Genomic DNA, 20237 nt, shown 5'->3' with positions numbered 1-20237 from the left:
CCCTTGATTTGTTTTAATTCAGAAGGAAAATATGAAGTCTTTTATCGGTTTTGGCTTTTATGACTTACTAAATTTCTTCCTACTTTTTTTTCCATTGCAGTTTGAGTTCATTCAACTACAATATAAAATTCACTGCACCGGATATAAAAATGACAAAAAACTGGATCACATTTTTGCTGTTGTTCTTATCGGTTACTATGGTGAGTCTTATGAATTTTTTAAATCACTTCCAGTTTTAACAACTGTGTACAGAATACCATAGAAATTATTAATATGGAAATACAGAAACAACTAATCTTGTGTTCAAATGTAGTTTCTGCACAGCAGGACCTTTATCTACCTTCTGTTCTCCTTTTAATTCCTGTGGTAAGGGAACAGAAATAGTATTTACCTTTGCGGAACCCAGCATATCCTTTGCTAGCAGAGAACTTTACAGTAACAGTTGGCAAGTGACATATAAGCAGTACTATGCAGACCCCAGGAAGAGTGGAGGAGCCTTCTAACTCAGATTCAGAGGACATCCTTGGAACTTTTAATTTCACCCCTTGTATGACAGTGGTAATGTATTTCAATCTGCAGCTTTGTTTTTCCATGAAGTTTAGTAGCTTCCCATAAAATATTTAACTTCTTTTAAAAACGCACTTAAAAGGTTCAGATTTTGATCAAGATCCACTTTCTTAATATTTTGTAATTATTTTTAATAACTATAAAAGTGGATGTCATGTCTTTTAAATACCTTTTTGTATTCTGAGGGTTGACTTTATGGTTCACAAGACTATAGAGAAACCAAATAGTTCTAAACAAGCCAGAAGCTTAGGTGCACACAATATATGGAAATTCCGTTTTCATAAAGGATCATTTTGGGCCTGATTCAAATGCCTTTTAGACTAATGTAACTTCGATATATATTTTACTGGATTTTGCAAAAGCTGTTTATATGCTTCCGACTGTCTTGGTGCTTTCTATGCATTTTTCCATTACTATTTACAAATCTTGCAGATTGTTACTCCCCCATGCTCATTCAGGAGATATTTGTCAAGATTCAGTAGTAAGAATAATTGCTAAATTAACCAGAAAAACACAAAATCATATTGTCAGTAATAAGATTTGAAGATAATTTTCCTTCAGTAAAATAATATTTAAAATATAATATTTAAAAAGATTGAAGTTTAGGAAGTTTATCTTGGAGTTTTTATGTGACTTGCTAAAAAAAAAGTCTTTTTCCTCTTAGTTTTTTGCCACCGCTATACCATCGGAAGGGCATCAGAATATGACGGAAGACTTCACTCAACTGAGTGTTACACGCAATAAAATTATGACAGCACAGTATGAATGCTACCAGAAAATTATGCAAGATCCTATTCATAGGAAAGAAGGTAGAGATTATTTTCTTATAAGGTTTTACAAACACAAATGGTCAACAGATATAATTACAGTAATTCAGGATCCTTTAGTTATATTCATTTCTTGTCTTGGTAGCAATCATTTTTCAGGCTATAACTGTATTTGTACCATTTTTTGGAAATGTCACTTTGGGATCCATGAAGATAACGTAATATGTTATATTACCTACTCATAGCACCACTTCTTATATAACACAAAGCTTTTATTTCTGATGAGATAAGAAAATGTTAATTTAAATAGATATCCAGATTAAAAAATGATGACTGATTAATCTTACCACTTTATTTCATTTCATGCTCTTATAATACCTCTGTCTCCCTGGTCACATCTGCCTTTAAAAACTGAAAGTATCTTGATACACATAATTTTCCTGCTCTGAGGGTTGTGTTAGTGTCATTAATGCTTTTTCTGATAACTCATTCAGAGCTAACCTCAGTAACTCTACCTGTCACTGTATTCACTGTTTCTGACTTTATAACTTCTGGAAATATTGAATGGCTTTTGAGGCAAGAAGAGGTAATTGTATTCTTTTACAATGAGTTTTTTTTTCTCTTTTGGAATGATTCTTTGGAGGAACTGAATGTCTGGAGGTCAGAAATGGATACAAGTATGACCGTGTAAGCTTATGTCCAGCCTGGGGTATCACAGCTTCAGAAGGATCTAGACAAATTTGAAAATCTTCACATGAGAAGAGGAGGAATTACATGATGTTTGAAAAATGCAGCCTGTGAGATGGGGGGCATTATTAAGTCTTAAAAAGAAAGGTGAAGGGAGATACTAAAAACATCTTCAAATTTGTAGAGAGGGTCAGTCATTCTGCATGCCTTTTGGGAAAGGATTTGTTTATAAAACCCCAGCTCATTCTCAAGGGAGGTTTATTTTAGATGTTAAAATTTGTGTGAGTGCAATGAGGCATTGAAACAGGCTCTTGAGAGACACTGTGGGTTCCCTGTCCCTGGAGCACTTAGAGGAGCGCCTGTCCACGATGACCACTGCAGGCTCAGCTCTGCCTGAGGCAGAGGAGCTGTGTCTGCCTCCCAGCCAGGCTTTCTGATGGCTTCTAGGATACCACTGTGTTTTCAATGAACTAGTAAACATGTATAGCCTTGGTACACATCCAAAATGTAAATAAATTCAGCAAAATGGTCTTTGCAAGCTTAAGGCTCTTTGTTAATGTGCATTATTTGGTCTGAATTGATTTAGGGTTTTTTTGCCTACTGTGCTCTAGATCTGAGGTTTGTAAATTGTCAATGTAGACCATTTCAAGGTGAATGATGATGGATTTTAAAATGTGTTTGAAGAAATGTACATATAAGGAACTATTTCTATTAAGTGGAGTTTTAATTAACTACTGCTCAATCTTATGTTTCTCTTTTCTTCCTCATTGCTGCAAGTGAGAAACTTACCTTATGCAGTCTTATGTCTTACTTTTGAAAGACTATTATGAAAGAAGGGTTGTTATTTTATTATCAGGTCTCTACTTGTTTGCAGGTCCTTACTGTAACAGGACATGGGATGGCTGGTTGTGCTGGAGTGATGTTGCTGCTGGAACTGTGTCAGTACAGCGTTGTCCTGACTACTTTCAGGATTTCAACCCATCAGGTAACTGTGCATGAGTTTCTACATCAACATATTTCATAATTAAATGAGGTTTTGGGTGCTTGATGCCTCCTGTTTGCCCCACTCAAGTCACTAATGCTCCAGAATTTCAGTAACTCCAAACCCATTATTTGCATTTTCCCTTTATCACATAGAAAATTTCCAAGTTACTTATTTTCTTTTCTGAAATATGTCCTTGAGGGATTCTGTAGATTAGGAAACAGAAATTGAGGTTAGATAGCAGTTTTTTTTCCTCTTAGAGATAAACTTTTCTCTCTGACAGACAAGCAGAAATATGACATTCTTTTACCTCAATTTAGCAGCTGAAGTCGACAAGAGTTTCCCGCACAAGTGAATCTTTTCCTCCTTCTGTAGGCTAAATTTTGCATCTGTGAGCATGTGGAAAATGTCATAGACTTCCGCTCTTGTATCTTTCTGCTGCATTTGGTATTTCCCAGGGTCCTTTCATGCCTCTTTCTATTTGATGATAGAAATCATAATGTGGTCCCAGAAATTTTCCAGTTTGGTTCTTGAGCAGTTTCTCTATTGATGCTTTTCTGCCTGTCCGATCCTAATTTACAGTGGTAGGATGTCAGACTTCAGTTTAGATCTTGGATGTTAAATGAGCCATTTAAATATTATTGTCACTTCATCTGGTAGTTTTCTAACAGTTAGTTTGATATATTTTGATACTTACTGGATTGGAGGAGGGAAATCTATTTGTTTTCTTAAGAAAAACACATCATTGGTTGCCCTTGCCAAGCAAAAGCAATGGCCTCTAGTTTCTCAGAATTCATAGTAACAAGCAATGTCTCTCTAGTCATATTAATAAAGCTGTGCTTTGTTTGCCAGTCTTTCTTCATTAAATACTAGGCATCAGGAAGTAGAAGTTAGTGCTGACTGTTGTGTTTTTCTTTTGTTTTTCTTTTTGGTTTTTCTTTCCATCTACTTTGACTGTAGAAAAAGTTACGAAGATTTGTGATCCAAGTGGGAATTGGTTTCGACACCCAGAAAGCAACAGGACGTGGACAAACTATACCCAGTGTAATATCTATACGCATGAAAAAGTGAAGGTAGGAAAGGATGCATGTTACCAGTGTTAAGAAACAGATCTGAACAATTTCACAACTTTCAAAACTTGAATGGCAGCAGAATTGATGCAACATCAAAATGCAAAAAGAAGAAAGCATGTTGAATAAAAACGATGAATTGTGCAAAACAGACTCAAAAAACCCCAGCCCACCTGCTTTGTCTTTTACAGCTGATTTCAACTGCTTGAATAGTATGAACATATTTTTGTTTATGGGTATTTTAAATGTGTGGGTACTAGTACTTGTCTAGGTCATCCACAGTCATCTGCCGGTAAGCAAAGCATATCCCTTATAAGACCAGACCTTTACATTTTGCTCTGTGATTTTGAAGTAGGGTCCAAGTTCAGCAGAACTGCAGGAGGTTTGCACATCTCTGGAAGACATGCTGAGTGCATGGGTTTATCCAATTAAGTCATGGTGACAGATTTTCAGTAGGTGCACAACCAGAGTTTTACTTGGGGCTAATATATCTTCAAGGCAGCTTTAAGTCGAGTTTGGATATTTTGGTTTTGTTTTTTTTTTCCCCAGTGTGAGAAGCAGAGCTAATCTTTTCTTTTTTACAGAAGTGTAGGCAAGCTGTAGTTGAGTGGATTCACCACAGAATCTTTGGGAGGCCGAAGGGAAGTAAATAATGAGAAGTGTTAGATAGGGTTTGTTTTTCCTTGTGATCCTTTTCCTGTGTATGTCTTGTGTTCTGGTTCCCAAGTGCCATTTTTTCAGTTTCTGAGATATTAAGCTGCTCATATGAATGGAAAACCTATACTTTGAGTTTATTTAAGTGAAATTTTGCAAGCATCCAAAATTATCTCGGGCCAGGCAGCAAAATGCTTTTTTTCTATATATCAAAGGTAGACTCTATGTACACACATACCCGTGTGGGTATATGTATAGATGGTATTTTTATAGACTTCAGTTTATCTTGAAGATGCCCATCCATTGACAGATTTAGAAAAATAAAAATAATTTAAAAAAATGTGGTAAACCTCCAATGCCCTCTGAGATTCTCTGAGATATGTGAGGATACAATGAGCAAAATTGCATATTTTGCACCCCCCCCCCCCGTATGTCCACTAATATTATTTATGTTTATGAAACATTCAGTCATGGGAAGAAGCAGTAAATTGAAACTGTAAATGCCCAAGAACTAGGAATATAAAATGCAGATCAGGATAGACTGTAAATTAATTTGGACCTCATGGAAAACAGCTCAATAATAGCAGATGGTGTCAAGAATACTGACACCTAGTAGAGATCCTAACTGCCTGCATCATTGCTGTCAAGAGTGCTTTAGGGTATTTACCTAGAAACCATATTGAGAAAAGGTGGTAATAGATGATAATAAGGTATTCTTGTATTGCTTTTTCTCAAATCATGAGACATTGAATATGCTAATGGCAGTTTAATTCTGCTGGCAGAGATGCTATAATTCATTGATTCTTTCTAATGTTTGGCTGGAGACTGAGAGAATATTATTCAGACAGGAGCGGATCCTTGCAGGTCCTTCTTTATGAATAATAAGCTAGTTTCCCTCGGGCTGTTTTGCCAGCATATTTCAACTCTGTCATGCATCAGAAGCTATTGTTTAAATGGAATAATAGCTCCGAAGAAAGCCTTACTGCTTGCTACAGTTCTATGTGTTGTTACATTAAACGACATTATCTTTTCACTTTGCTCGGAAGGCGGGTTAGATAATGCACAATACATGTGACTGTTGTCCATTGTTCAGTTCTTATTGTTATTGCCCTCATCAGCAGTCGCTGCTGTACCACTGTTTCATGCCAGTTCTAAATTGTGCAGAAATCTTAACATGCACATCCTTAACATGCACCTTTGCCTAAATTGGTCACTGAATGAGGTGGTGATATGGGATGTGGACCTGTCATAGAAAGGCTGTCATTATGTATATGTACCCAAGCTTTAGTGTTTCAGGGGCAACCGTTGTTTCTTCTCACTTCCAAATTTTTATGAAAGCTTCACTTAAACCTATTGCATTGCTTTTTTTTTAAAAAAAAAACCAACCAGTTATCGCATTTTTTAAAATAATGATAATTTGAAAGAGGTACCCTTGTCTCATCCTACAACCTTCTTAAAGCTTTACCTTTTTGTAATATCTTTTTGTATTATATCAAAAGTCAATATACGTAGCAAGCTACAGTTAGTCTATCTTAAATTGGAGTAATAAGTTCAGAGGATGCATACAGTTTGGAGTACGTGAGCATTTGTATGTATGCTCTAATTCTTCCTATAGAATCCAGATAGTTATGCTTTATTGTGATAGTATAAGGTTCAACCTGAAAATCTTCATTTCCTTATGTGCAAAATTATAATCTTACATTTAACGCAACAAGAGAAATTTTGAGGCAGATTCTATGACTGAAAGCAGGGATTTGTTACTAGTGGGATGTAATATATTTATTAATTCAAAGAATTAATGGTAACATATTGTATATATTCCAAATATTAATTTACTAGTTCCTCATTTTTACCTTTTGTATCCACCCAGCTTTTCATAATTCTATAATTTGGCTGTAGGCTTGTTTAACAAGACTGTTTAGTCTTACTATTTTTAAGTCATTGTTAATTTTTTTCACGCCCTTCCTTAAATGCTGAATGAACACTAAATTTCCAATATCATAATCACAGCTTGCTTTGAAGGAATTATCTTTAAATGATAAGAAAAAAACCTTCTATGAGGAAAAAAAATACATAAATTCATATAGGAAGCATATGTTTTACTTAAGAGTTGTGTTAATAGATGAATCAAGGCTCAGACAGGAATGCACCCAGCACAGTAGCATAAATAGCCCAATTTATGTAAATACTCAGAAAAAACATAGCACTATATATTAAAACCCTAATGTTCTAACTGATAAGAGGTAGGTTCTAGTGATTATTTCAACAAATCTGTTGTGAGTCCTACAGAAAGAGATTTTAGAAAGATGTTGATTTGCAGGATTCTATCATCATTATCTGTAATGTTTTTATTTTCTTAATCCTATTATAGTTGTTTTATATGCAGAAGAGATGTATAAGTATGTGCTCTATCAACAACAGTTCTGTATGCATCACAGGTGCTCAGTTTTGTTCTTGTATTGCAGACTGCTCTGAATTTGTATTACTTGGCCATCATCGGACATGGTCTTTCAATTGCATCACTTCTGATTTCTCTTGGCATATTCTTTTATTTTAAGTAAGTATATTTAAATCCTTGACCAAATATCAGCGGTTGCAACAATCCTAATTTCAATACATTGAAACACCAGCCATCCCAATGAAATTAGAGGGAGCAAGAAGGTGAAGAAAGTCAGTATAGTGGTTTGGCATTGAACATTATATTGTAATAGAACTTTAGGTTTCTTTTCTCAGAAACCTAAAATCCCAAATCTGCAAACCAAAAACTGTACAATATATTGAAAATAGGAAATGGGAAAATGGGAAAATTTTTGTTTGTTTGTCTTGGGTTTGTGGTTTTGGGTTTATTTTTTTAATAATAAGTTACAGTGTGGATATGCCAAGCATCAACCAAACTAAAGAGCAAATGGAAACCAAAATACTGATGACATATGATAGGTACACTAACATTCCAAAGTAGGTAGCCACAAAATATGATAAACTGCAAAGAAAGTAAGGCTAAGAGCTCCAGTAGGAATGGGAATAATAAAAATAATCCTGTTTTTTTTATTCACCGTATTATGTCGATGACAGTTATGTCATATCCACTAACAGTTATTATGTTCTCTTGAAAGAAAGTTTGAGCAGTGTATCACCACTGTCACAACAACTTGTAATATAATGCACAGGTCTTTTAAAATTAGTGTTCTTATTACTTCACATTTTGTGAACTTACTTTTCTTTCCCATGAAAGACACCTCTCTCTCTCTCTCTCTCTCTCTCTCTCTCTCTCTCTCGTAAAGAAGCTGATGAGGCTTAGTAGAAAGGTGAAACCAAAAATGTTAACCAAAGGTTAAAATCTGTTATCTCTGCCAAATGCTGCACTGCACAGTGTAGGCTTTCCTTGTTAACTGGCACTAGTTTAATCATTTCTGCATCATTTTCCATTGGATAATATAGATCTGCTCTATGGTCTTACCTATTTCTTACCACTATACCCTACCGTCTCACTCCATGCTTTATTTTTTCCTAACATTTAAATGTGAATAGCACACACAAGAGCAACTGTGGAGCTAGCTCAGATTTTGCTTTTCTCATGCTCTGGACTTCGATTAGGTAGGGGTAGCAGATATCTGATAAAAAGCTATCCTTTTTAGTCACATCTGGCTGAATATAGTGTTTCCAACTTAGATGTGCATTATTTCCCCAGGTTCTGGGACAACATTTCCACAAATCCCCAACAAACCAGAGTGTTTCAACTTTGTACCCTCTCTTTATGAAAACCAATATTCAAGATGACCTTTCAGCTTTTTCTGCCTTCTTTTCATGAGGACAAACCAAAACATTTGTGGTTTTTAATCAATTTATTTGCATATGACCTGTAAAAACAATGCTTACCATTTCCAAATTCACTTTCCTTCCACAAAATCAACATGTGAAATGGCTCTGAGTCTTTATAAGAAGCTTGATTTTACATAAAAAAGGGCTATTCTGTTGCTATAAATGTCACAAAAAGTTTAACAGCCTAAAAATCTAATGTGACAGGAAAAATGCTTTGACATAGGCTTCTCGGAGAAAACAAAAAGATTTGGAATACAATATGATTTTAAAAGTTCAGAGACAGTAAAGCATGAATTTTCTGTAGTATGATATGAAAACCAAGCCAATTTCATCTTGGCTTGTGGCACTTACTGCAAGAGCAGGTGATCTTCTTTGCTACCATTACAACTATGTCATGTTTGTCTAACCCTCCAGGGATTTTTTTCCCCTCTGGTAGAAGCATCGTCTCTCCTCAGAGAACCACGTGGAATTAATCCAGACCCACAGACCACACTTTCTGGACTGTGGTTATGTTGGGATATAAAAGGAAATTACAAGATTTAAAGGAAGCTAAAGAAGGTCCTCCACAAGCTGTTTTCTTGAGATGTACAGTTCCTCTAAAGTATTTTTAGTACCAGAAGGGTATTTAAGGATCTAGATTAATACCAGGATGTATTATGTATCGGCTGAAGCTTGTATAATTATTCATAGCTTTAACAGGTGGACTTTTTTCTTTGCTGTTGTGTGGGGGTGCCTTTGAATTTGTCATGTTTCCAAAAAATTTATTCTGTTAGTCGATTGATAGTTTCCAGACGACATTTGCTGGATTGTTGACCATTAGAATATCTTTAAGTTTGACTAGAAAGGTGGTACTTTTCTCCATAGGAAAACTGACAGGTTTTTTTCAAATATCTTCAGCTTTTCAAATACCAACTATTTGGGTTTTGAATGAAAATTTTTTTTTAAGATTAAAATGTTTTTGTGCATTTTATTTTTTCATTTGAAATTCTGGTCTTTTCTTCAGAAAATTGACTCACTGGAAATACTTGTCCAGTTGGTGACTTGTGTTCCCCAAGTGGATTGGAGTTCTTGGTTTAATAGCATAAAATGGGCTATAAACTTGGATCTTCCTCTCTGAAAATTCATCAGTGACACATAGAAGTAACTTCTTGCAGTGGCTCTGCTTTCTTGTTCTGTTACATACTCTAGATCATACATGTGTTTATTGTAAATCTTCTGTTAAAATAGTTGTATGGTTTTCATAAAGAAAGAAAAACAAGGCAAGAGAAAACTTAAAAAACCAGTGAATTCAGAGGAAGGGGAGCTATAATTTGAAAGATGCCTGCCCAAAACAAACAAACAAAAAAACCCCACCTGCAATAAAGGAGTTGTTGTTGATCAAGCATCATGTCAAATCACATGACAGCACTCAGAGGATAGCAACACTATGCTTAAAGAGGGGGCAAACAACAGAATCATAGAGTGGTAGAGAGAGAGGAGGTTCCTAAATCACTTTAAGTTCATTTCAGCTGAACGGATAATTCCCCGTAGGTGCATATGTGGATCTCACTGGTCGAATTTTGCAGTATTTGAATACCTTAAAAAATTAGATCTCAAACATATCTAGGAGCTTTTCAAAATGTTACCTTTTTTCTTTTGGAGAAGTATTAGAGAAATGAATTTTTCCCTAATGCCAAGACATACAGGAGGCAAAATAGGAAGGGAAATAGGTAATTTAGCAGCAGGTCTTTTTTATTTTACTGCACATGGTTTAATCCAGGGGTAGGTCATTCAAATGTTCTTAGATCATAATTATGAGAATTAAGTGATTAAAGGATATTATGTCATTAAGAAAAACAGTCAGAAAAAGGAATATAGGAAGGGTAACAGGAGAGGGAAGGTGGGGAGGCTTAGGAAAAAATCCTTTTATTACCAAAAGCAGTCTTCGTTTTTAAATGTCATCAGTCTTGCTTTCTTGTTTCTTGTCCAGTGATCCTTTCAGTCCTTTTATGCATGGGTGGAGGTGGGTGTGGATGGGTGTGTTTGCATATTCAACAGGAACAGCTGCTGGATGACCCTGAGAGATGGCCCCAGTAGCTGTACGTGCTTTTCCTTGCCTCTGCGTTGAATCTTAACAATAAGCAGACAGAATTCCAGAGTTCTTCAGGACTTGTTTACAGAAAGCCCTTAGCTGGAATCTAGTGTTGCCTCTCTTTTCATATATAAACCATATAGGAAAAAAAAAACCTACAAAAATACTTTTTCAAAGAACATAAACCCCTTCATATTATAACAATCACAGCTTTATGCATTATGGGCATTAAAACAAAAGAAAAAAAATTTAAAAAGCCTAATGGACTATACTGTATCACTTAATTCCTATCCAAACCTGTGTTCTGTATTTTGGACACTTTTTCTTTTCTATTTTCTTCAGGCAAATAACTTGGCAACCGGAGGTTCATGTAGAGTAGTTCCTTGTGCTGCATGGCAGCACTGGCTTCTAGAGGGGTTTCCTTCCCCCATATTTAGTGACATGAGGCTTAGAATGTCTCAGGGCTCCAAGGTTTGACTTGCAGAAACTGCCTAATTCAGGGTATTCCACTGCGCGTGTCTGAACCTGTTAACTTACCCCATGTATCTGTGGGATGCTTCATACGCTCCTCTTGCAATAGTTGCAAAGAAGGCAACCAAGAAGTGCAGCCTCCTCTATAGCCAGTCTTTTTTGACTGTCTCTTTTGTTCAGTGGGGTCATTTTGTTTCCTGTTTCATCTGTCACGTTCTCAACAGGTTTCAATATACTCCTCTGGCTTTTGTGACTATTCCATATCTGCGTTTCTCTGTCAAAATATAAAGTTCTTCTCCCTCCTGCCCTCCCAAATTAAAAATGAATCACTGATGTCCACACTTTATCTTTTCTTCCAGGCATGCTATTTGAAAAGGCTAGAAAACGTGATCCCCCCCCCCCCCCCCCCCATGACAAGTTAGACTTGTCCCCTACTGACCTTGTCAATGTATTTCTAATTTCTCTAACAGTGAAGAGCAGTTGCGTGTGTAAGTGATAGATTTTCCTCCTCCAGTTAGTCATTTCATTTTGTCAATCAACTGCACTCTATATTGCTGGCTATATTTTATATATAAAATGGAGGTAGGTAGGTGCGATTATAAAGCACAGACTCTTTACAGCACAGGCTTAGTAGATGCTTTCTCCGAAGCAACCAAAGAGTGTTTCCTGAGTGGCCACAGTACCACAGTGTTTATCACTTCTCTTTGTGTGCGGGAGAGGTTTCTCTGAGCAATGCTTACCCTGCAAAACTGGGCTCTGTTCCTGACTGCCGGCACTGCTGTGCTGTATGACTCTGATCGAGTCAGTTGGCTCCTATGTGCTGCGCACCCCCTAACTTAAATCTAAAAGAATCATTTTTACCCAACTTTGTAAACTGATCATCTGCTTTCATAACAAAATGGCTGTTACTTGCTCTTTTGGGAATCTTTAGCATTAAGCCTTAATATCCCAATGATCTGAATTGTTTATATATCCATATAGGCTTTCTATCTTCTTTTACATTTGTCTGTAAAGCTGAATTTCTTTGGAAAGACTTGAATGAGAAGGACTCCTGCCTCTTGGAATGGCACTAAATTAGACCTGCTTTCTCTAGAATGGCAGGTAAACAGAGATTTGCTGCGCCTATGTTCACCTTCTAGTATTATTTAATATTATTGAACCTCTGCTTTACAAAAAGAAAGCCCTTCCAAATATATTTTTCTCTTTAATTTTATTGCAAGATTAAAAGCAAACCTTGAAAATTAACACAATTAAATGCATTTATATATTCCTTTTTGTAATTGTATTCTATATGCTGTTTATCACTTCGTTATATACAAAAGTCAAGATAAGATTTGAGTTATTTTACTTATTTGGGTATTTTTCTAGCTATAGGATTAAGGAAGAAAAAATATAAGAATGTGAGTAAAAGAGAATTATCCTCGAAAAAACTTAACAGGTTTGGGTAAATGGAAACATAGAGTAAGACAGCTTCTTCAAGCTCAGGTATGATAGTTTATTGGGAAATTCTTCAGGTACTAACAAAAAAAGGTATAAATCTTCTGAAATGTTATATTATTGCTATTGAAATCTTTTTTAGGTAGCCACTACAAAGCAGGTCCTTCATTGTAGACATATTGAAACTGAATGTACTTGCTTTGCCTCCTGTTGGCGTTTAAGGGAAGGTGTTACCTTTCACATCATTCTATTAAATTTGGACTGGAGCTGAAGAAAGGGTTGATGTAAGACTTCTTAATAAAATAAAGAGCTCTCGTATTGCAAAATTTCACAGTTGTCCCCAAGTACACACAGTTGTTCCCCCGTGTATTCATTTGTTCTTGTTTCTCTTTTCTAGGAGCTTGAGTTGCCAAAGGATTACCCTGCATAAAAATCTGTTTTTCTCTTTTGTTTGCAACTCTGTTGTAACAATAATTTCATTGACCGCAGTTGCCAACAACCAGGAGTTAGTTGCAACTAATCCAGTAAGTGAAAGTATATTTGGCAGCCTTGTTGATTTGTATGTGAAAAACTTCAGCAACACAGAAGAGATAAATGAGACATGAATACTTGATGAAATGTCATATATAGTGAGGTTAAAATGTTCAGTAACGATGTGTCCATGTTACGTATTACAACAGATGTCTAACAATGATTTGGGCATTTCACATTTGAGGTTTCGAGATAGTAAAAATGCTCTAGGAGACAGAGCATATTGAACTGCTCTTCTGAATTGGTACAAATCACTTTTGCACTGAAACAACTGCAAGAAAGTAGCCTATTCTAGATTATGTCAGTGAGGTTATGACAGTTGAAGGGAGGGCAGTAAAAAATGTTTTGTATTTTGGATGTCAGCTACTTTCTTATGGCTTTAACTTGGCCATCTTCAGTTGAAATGAGAAGAATTAATTTTTTTGTGAAGGGAGATAAAGCTGACCCTTATATTCCAAAAGTAAAAAGCAAAATAAAAAAGCTGTCCATTCGGGTCTGATTTTTCTCTTTCTCATTTCCTGATAATAGTGAATCAGTAGCCTCTCCCAAAAGGCTAGGAGTTATAGCAACAGGAGAGCCTGAAAATGAAATACATAAACAAACAAATCCCTAACTATGGCTTTATTTTTATTTAGACTTGGAAGATAAATTTAAATTCTGTGAAAGTTAGGGCAAAACTCCAGAAGCTGAATCAAGTAAAAAGATAAATCCTCTTTCTCCTGTAAAAGCTCATCAAAGTGCTGGAAAATAGGCTTCAGATAGCTGCTAATAATCATCATCAAGTGAGTTAGGTAGCAGAACATGGTAAAACAATACTGATCTTTGGTTTGTTTTAAGCTAAGTGCCAGAAATAGATCAATCAAACACACAGCAATTTCAGAAGGAGAAAAAAAAAAAAAAAAAAAAAGGATCTACTGTGTCTGAATTTGCAAGTCACCTATTGCTCCTTCTTCACAACCTCAAATTTTAGCCTGCACAATAAGTTATATTATAACATTTCAATTGAAGAGTATCTTTTGAATGAAGCTAAATACAAATCTATGCCAACAAGAGGGCTTCCTTCCAGAACCTACTATGCAAGTTCTCAACTGGCCGTAAGTGCAGTTATGGCTAGGTTAAAATTGGAAGTATTGTAAGCATTTTAAAAACATAAATAATTCTCTGGACTAGTTATATGTTGTGATTGGTAAAACCAAGAGGGGATTACCCTCACCAAAGTACATTTTCTTGTGCAGTTACCATCAGATAATTTAAGGATTCCCTATTGATTGGAATGGTCCAATGTGGCAATGTCTGCAATAAGGGAAAAGATCATTACAGCTTTCTGCCATCCTGCTTGAGGATCTCGAGGTCCTCACGTTTGAATAATAGAAATACAGACTCAGTTACGAACTTTTTTTGTCACGATCAAGTATGGAATTGTAATTCCATGAAAATTCTATTTAAAAAAAAAAAGTAATTGTAGTGAAAAACAGAATAAGCATTAACATTTGACTTGAGCAGTATTTTTTTTCCATTTTGCAAATAAAGCTCTGAGATTTTTGCAACTTAAAAATTTATATTGTATTCTTCTTTTTTCTACAGGTTAGTTGCAAAGTGTCACAGTTCATCTACCTGTACCTAATGGGTTGCAACTACTTTTGGATGCTGTGTGAAGGCATTTACCTGCATACTCTCATTGTGGTGGCTGTTTTTGCTGAGAAACAACACTTGATGTGGTATTACCTTCTTGGCTGGGGTATGCAATTTCACGTTCTGCATTTTCAGGCTAATGCAATCTCTTACTCCTTTTCATGAGAATTTGAACATCTGTCCCTCTGCTTCTCTGAGCTGGTAGCTTTGAACAACGATGACACACACCCCTCTTCTTTGTCTGTAGTGTTTTAACAGGCTTAGAAATGTTAACGTAGGAAATTGTATGTACCTCTATCTTTGCCGAAAGAGAGATTATGTGTTTCTGGAGTCAGGAAGCGACTCCTCCTTTGTATAGAGAAAATAGTCTCCTATTATAAAAAAGACATTAAGAAGTAATTATTCATTGTTCCTCATCTCGAAGATGTTTATTCAGGAATGAATGTTTGTTTTCAGAGAAGTCTCGCCATGTCTAGGGTGGAGGGTCAGAACTGAGTTAGAGATGGCCGAGGATTTATTTTTCCAGCAGTTCCATTTGACCTGTATTGTTCACTAAGCAAATACAGAATAGCTGTAGCTGAAGGTCTCAAGTAATATCAGTATCAAAACTAACAAGCCAAACCTGGTCATTTCAGATAATGCACAATAGCATGTCGACAAAGTGCAAGGGAGGGCTTTCTCCCCAGCTTCAGTGTCTTGGCACATTCCGCTATCAGGTGACTTGGTACCTGGGTCGCTAGCTGTCCTACTACAGACGCAACTGAGACGTGGTTAAAAGAGCATAGGTGCTCAGCAGTTTCTGAAAATTAGATACCACCAGAGTGTCAAGGACCCCAGATAACGAATGTCTTTATTCTTTTTAAATTTTGAATTTGGCCTGATTTTCAGAGTCTGTTTTCAAATTTTTTTTTTTGCAGGTCACCTTGTTTTCTGAATACCCAGCAAGTATCAGTGAGGGCATGATAAACATTGTTAATCATACTGTTAAAGCTATGGTCATATATACAATTCCCTTTTTAACGTTACTTAACTATTTAGCTTTATTGCAGTTGCAGTCTGAAAAACATCTGTGTTAATGAAAATTGATTGTTACAGTCTAAAAAGTTATAATTTTATTTGCCTTTTTTTTTTTTCTGTGTGTTAGTATGGATTTCCTGGTAAAACAACAGGGATAAGGTTTCATACACTCCTGTGAAAGAAATCTGAGAAAACAGAAATGGAATTGGTCCCTGTTACTTTATTTGCTCTGCGGTATATAGTTTGGGTGAGGTGAAAATAGAGAAGATTCCTGCAAGAGATGCAAGTTTACTTAGTTATTAGCCAGGTTTATATATGAAAAAGACATTGTTTTTTCTTCACAGGTTTTCCACTGATCCCTGCCTGCATACATGCTGTTGCTAGAAGTTTATATTATAATGACAAGTAAGTAGCATCTCAACTTGCTGTGCAAAACTGTTGTATTTTCTTTAAGGGTAAAAAAAGAATACAACAGATGATAAAATGCCAAATGTTTTTTTCTTTCCCTGTTTGTTTTCTCTAGTTGTTGGATCAGCTCTGATACTCATCTGCTGTACATCATCCATGGCCCTATTTGTGCTGCTCTGTTGGTAGGCATTTTTCAGATAATAATTTGCTTTTCTTATTTGTTTTCTGGCTGTTCTTCCTGGGCTTATTGAGTTGGTGAAGAGCCTACAGCTAACATTTACAGTCACTGTCATGCGCAGGACTCTCACTTCACCCAGTACGTGCCTTAGACACACCGGATACACAAGCCTTGGCCTTATTAAGGAGCTGTTCCCCTGGTCCTTTGAGACCAGGTCCTCAGGTTTTGCAATGTTGATTATCATTCCACTTAAACGCTAGTGATAAGGAAGGACTAAATATTGCCCAGAGTACTGGAGGGCCACGTTCAAGTCCATCCTTTAGCTGAGAATGCTTTCTCGCTGCCCAGGCCATTTGCCAGGTTGACCCTACTACGAGCATCGTTGTGTCACTATGCTAATGTGGCCAAACAGCTACCAGACTGGACTTCACTGAGGTTCAGAAAGAGGGCTCTTGAATGTCAGGACTGACTGTGGGTGGGAATACGGGATGGAGAGAAACTAGAGCAGGCTCTTGGGAAAGAACCAGTGGAAATAGTTCTGCAAGTATCTGTGACTGCCCCTGTTCTGATACTAATCTAGCAATGTGTGCTTTGGCCACTGGAGTGTTGCAACTCCTCTGCTTCGTTAGTCCTCATGAACTCTTAGAACGCAATGTTCTGTCTTACATTCCAAGTTAATGCCAGCTCTGTTACACGAATGTTTGCCACTGAAGACATTAAATTCTAGGTTAGTAACTGAAGACTCCACTGTATAAAAATCAATGTTGTACTTCAATTATTCTAGGACTGAATTTAACCTATGAAATTCAGTCAATAGCTTATTGCTAAATGGAAATAGGTGCATAATAAAAGAAAATACTACTATGTGCCTACTTACACAACTATCTATGTAATTAATATCTATGAATGCATAATGCAAAGAATGCTGCAGTGTAGAGGCATTCTGTATGTGACTGGAATTAGCTGCTGACTGTATATTACAGTCATTGTAACAGAAACTTCAAACTGATCTGGCAAAGGTATGGTACACATCTGCTGACTTTTCTTATGGCTTTTCAGTTCATGCAAGGAAATTCATTAAGAATGAAAACATTAAGTAAATTTTTGGAAATAATTTCAGTTTCTGTTCTACTTGAACTTCCTCTTCTGTTAAATTGTTTAATGAATATTTGAAGAGGACATTCTGTGCATAGAGAATTCTCTCTGGAGAACGTTGCATAAATCCTGTGGTTCTTGTTACTCCCATTTTCATTCACAGTGAAATTAGCTGGTGAACTTACATTTAGAAGATTGTGTTGATACTGTGACACACCTGAGGTCCTCTGCATGGGAAGCCAGAGGCAGTCCCCATGAAATTATTGAGATCCATGGCCCTTGGGGTGTGAATTGTTACTGATAATCCCTTGCCCTGTTAGTCAGGTCTGCCGTATATGTTCATGTTAAGACACTTCAACTAGTGCTCTAATCTGGAAAGTTGAAACCAGTTCTAAATCCTTCCAACTTTTCTTCTCTCCAATTTACACAGAAGGTGAAATCCTCTTTTCACAGAAAGGGAGGGGGGTTTTTTGCTCACTTTGGTGGTGCTGTAGTTCACCCAGAAAATGTATGCTATTCTGCATTGCCTTGTGGGCTGTTAATTCCTCTGTCCAGGTGTCTCTTCACAGATATATCACTTAAGTAAAGCTCTTTAAAGCTGAAATATAATTTGTATTAGTCAGAGCTTGCTTAAATAACAACAGAAAAATTTGTGTAAAAGTTATGAGACTATACTGTCTTCCATGTAGTGACCTCATTTTAGGATGCAAGATCATTTTTTCCTTCCCAGTAGTGGCCTCCACAAAGTCACACTGAAAACAGTGGCAAGACTCCTACTGGTTTCAAACATCCTGGATCAGTCCTAAACTGTCAAGTCTTCTTTCCATTCAAGGCAACACTAAGAGTGTCCTCTGATTTTACTGGAGGCATAATAATCGCCTCTGTGGGGTTGGTTTGGGCAGCATCTTTGTCCGTTCCCTTTGCCATTTACAAATATGTATACCTTTGATATTCCTATATTCTTCATGAGCTGACTGAAGGTGTTTCTCTTGCGCTTTTCTTGCCTCAGTACAATCAGTAAATTTAGTTGAAAACCATGTAGGAATAACAAAGATTAAACACAACTACACATCTTGCCTGTGATGTGAAAGTACCTTAAAGGAGTTGCTTTTCTTCCTGGTAACAAAAAAAATGTAATATGTCAGTTCAGAAACGACAAGCCAGGGATAAAAACATTAGATGAAACGCATGTGTTTAGGCTTTGTGAACAGAACCCTCATTTGCTTAAGCAGCTTGCTTGCCAGATACCATTTTCACACTTTACTAAGCATGACCTGCTTTAGTAGACATTTAAGCAACAGTGTTAAACTGCAAATTAGATAACAAGGGAGAAGACACTGTTTCTACTTGCAGGAGCAAGATCTCAAAGAGCATGAAGAGGACTGTCAAGTGGGTGCCAGAGAGAATTGGCAGAAGCCAATGGGAATTTAACTCTTGTACATCACTGAAAATCCTACAATTACGTAAAGTTAACAATAATGCTGCTTTTACGGTCCCTGTTTTACATAACTGTGGTCAGATCCCTGCCAAAGAAACTGGAAAAGAGAGCAGACATAGGTTGCATTTTGATTGGAATTGTCTTCAGTTGACCATTTAATTACAACTGTTTGCCTAAGTAACCACAATTAAAGAAATAGTGTGGGAATAAAACGGTAGAGGGTGGTGTTAGTTTTTACACTAGGCAAATATTGATCAAAATGGAGGGGGGGTAAAAAGCAATGGATTTCAACTTTAGTGAAAGCAGTAGTCATTTCAGTGTAGGTTTCAGATGTGCCAGTGCACTAGTGATTTTGTTTGCATTGGTGCCACTGAAAGAGTAGATTTTGATTTAGTTATGCCATTATTTATATAAAAAATACTACAGGGATATTTACTTTTCCCTATAATAATGTTACATATTGGTGTCTTAGACTGACAGCCTTTTATAGATGCGAATTCTTTTAGCAGAGGAAGTAAGTGTACTCAGTGAACGTGTACTAGAAGGAAGTTCAGGAGCTCCTAGCTTTGTCACTGACCTATTTAATGACTTTAAGCTGGATTTAGTACAAGACTTAGGAGTTTAGAAGTTGCATGCTTAGCATTCGTATACCCAGCCTTGGAAATGTCTACAGGCCAGGTATAAAACTTGTCTTCATGAGCACATACAGGTGTTCTGCCTAAGCAAGCCAGGCTCAAGCAGGCTGAGATCTGAAGCTGCATAACTGTATTAAAAGCCAAGCAATGGCTACCAGCTAGTATCTAAGAATATCTGAGTTTCTTGAGCTGAGAATGGTCTGTTGATATCATCCTAAGGAGGAATTCAAACAGAATTTAAACCTACATGCTAATCAGGATTACCATACTGCTTAGCACAAACTCAACATGGAGAGAAGTAGAAATATCAGGGACCTCAGGAGAGTTTAATTCAGGAACTGCAGCACCTATTGAGTTATAAGCTCAGCTAAGTTCACAGCCACTCTTAAGGCAGAACCTAAACTCTACTAAGTTCCTAGTATAGGCACCAACATTTCTTTTTATCTAGGACTGCCTTCTCTGCCTTTGTTTCCATTTTTGTTCATTGGCCTGGTTCAATTTGCAGGTCACTGTGGAGCTGCCGGTATTTTACTCTGTGTTCATACTGCAGCTAGCACAACAGGACTCCTTTGGGGCTTTCCAAACCATCACAGTCAATTTGATGATAATATATATGCGAGTAGTTTCACTGGCCTACTTCTGCTTAAATGTAAAAACCTACTCACTACCTTGCTAAAATCAAGATGTGTTTCCATCACTTTAATTAAGAATTCAGTTCATCCTGATCTCACTCTGTTTTGTGACAGAAGAGATATTCGTCAAAAATTGGTGCTGCATA

The 20237-nt window shown here is 36.6% G+C and overlaps 1 protein-coding gene across 1 annotated transcript in view; it reads left to right on the top strand.

Moving 5' to 3' along the window:
* Positions 1–20237, top strand: part of CALCRL (calcitonin receptor like receptor) — a 69682-nt gene that overhangs the window by 36397 nt on the left and 13048 nt on the right. Inside the window, exons 2-10 of the mRNA XM_075511892.1 lie at positions 101–200; positions 1232–1376; positions 2896–3006; positions 3964–4076; positions 7193–7284; positions 12923–13049; positions 14641–14794; positions 16050–16110; positions 16229–16295. Of these exons, the coding sequence (XP_075368007.1) occupies positions 150–200; positions 1232–1376; positions 2896–3006; positions 3964–4076; positions 7193–7284; positions 12923–13049; positions 14641–14794; positions 16050–16110; positions 16229–16295 (921 nt within the window). The 5' untranslated portion in view covers positions 101–149. The remainder of the gene's footprint in view (positions 1–100; positions 201–1231; positions 1377–2895; positions 3007–3963; positions 4077–7192; positions 7285–12922; positions 13050–14640; positions 14795–16049; positions 16111–16228; positions 16296–20237) is intronic.

The sequence above is a fragment of the Mycteria americana genome, chromosome 9 (genome assembly GCF_035582795.1).
Source record: "Mycteria americana isolate JAX WOST 10 ecotype Jacksonville Zoo and Gardens chromosome 9, USCA_MyAme_1.0, whole genome shotgun sequence".
In the NCBI taxonomy this organism is placed as follows: Eukaryota; Metazoa; Chordata; class Aves; order Ciconiiformes; family Ciconiidae; genus Mycteria; species Mycteria americana.
The sequence above is the reverse complement of the archived record's forward strand: the minus strand, read 5'-3'. Positions and strand labels throughout refer to the sequence as shown.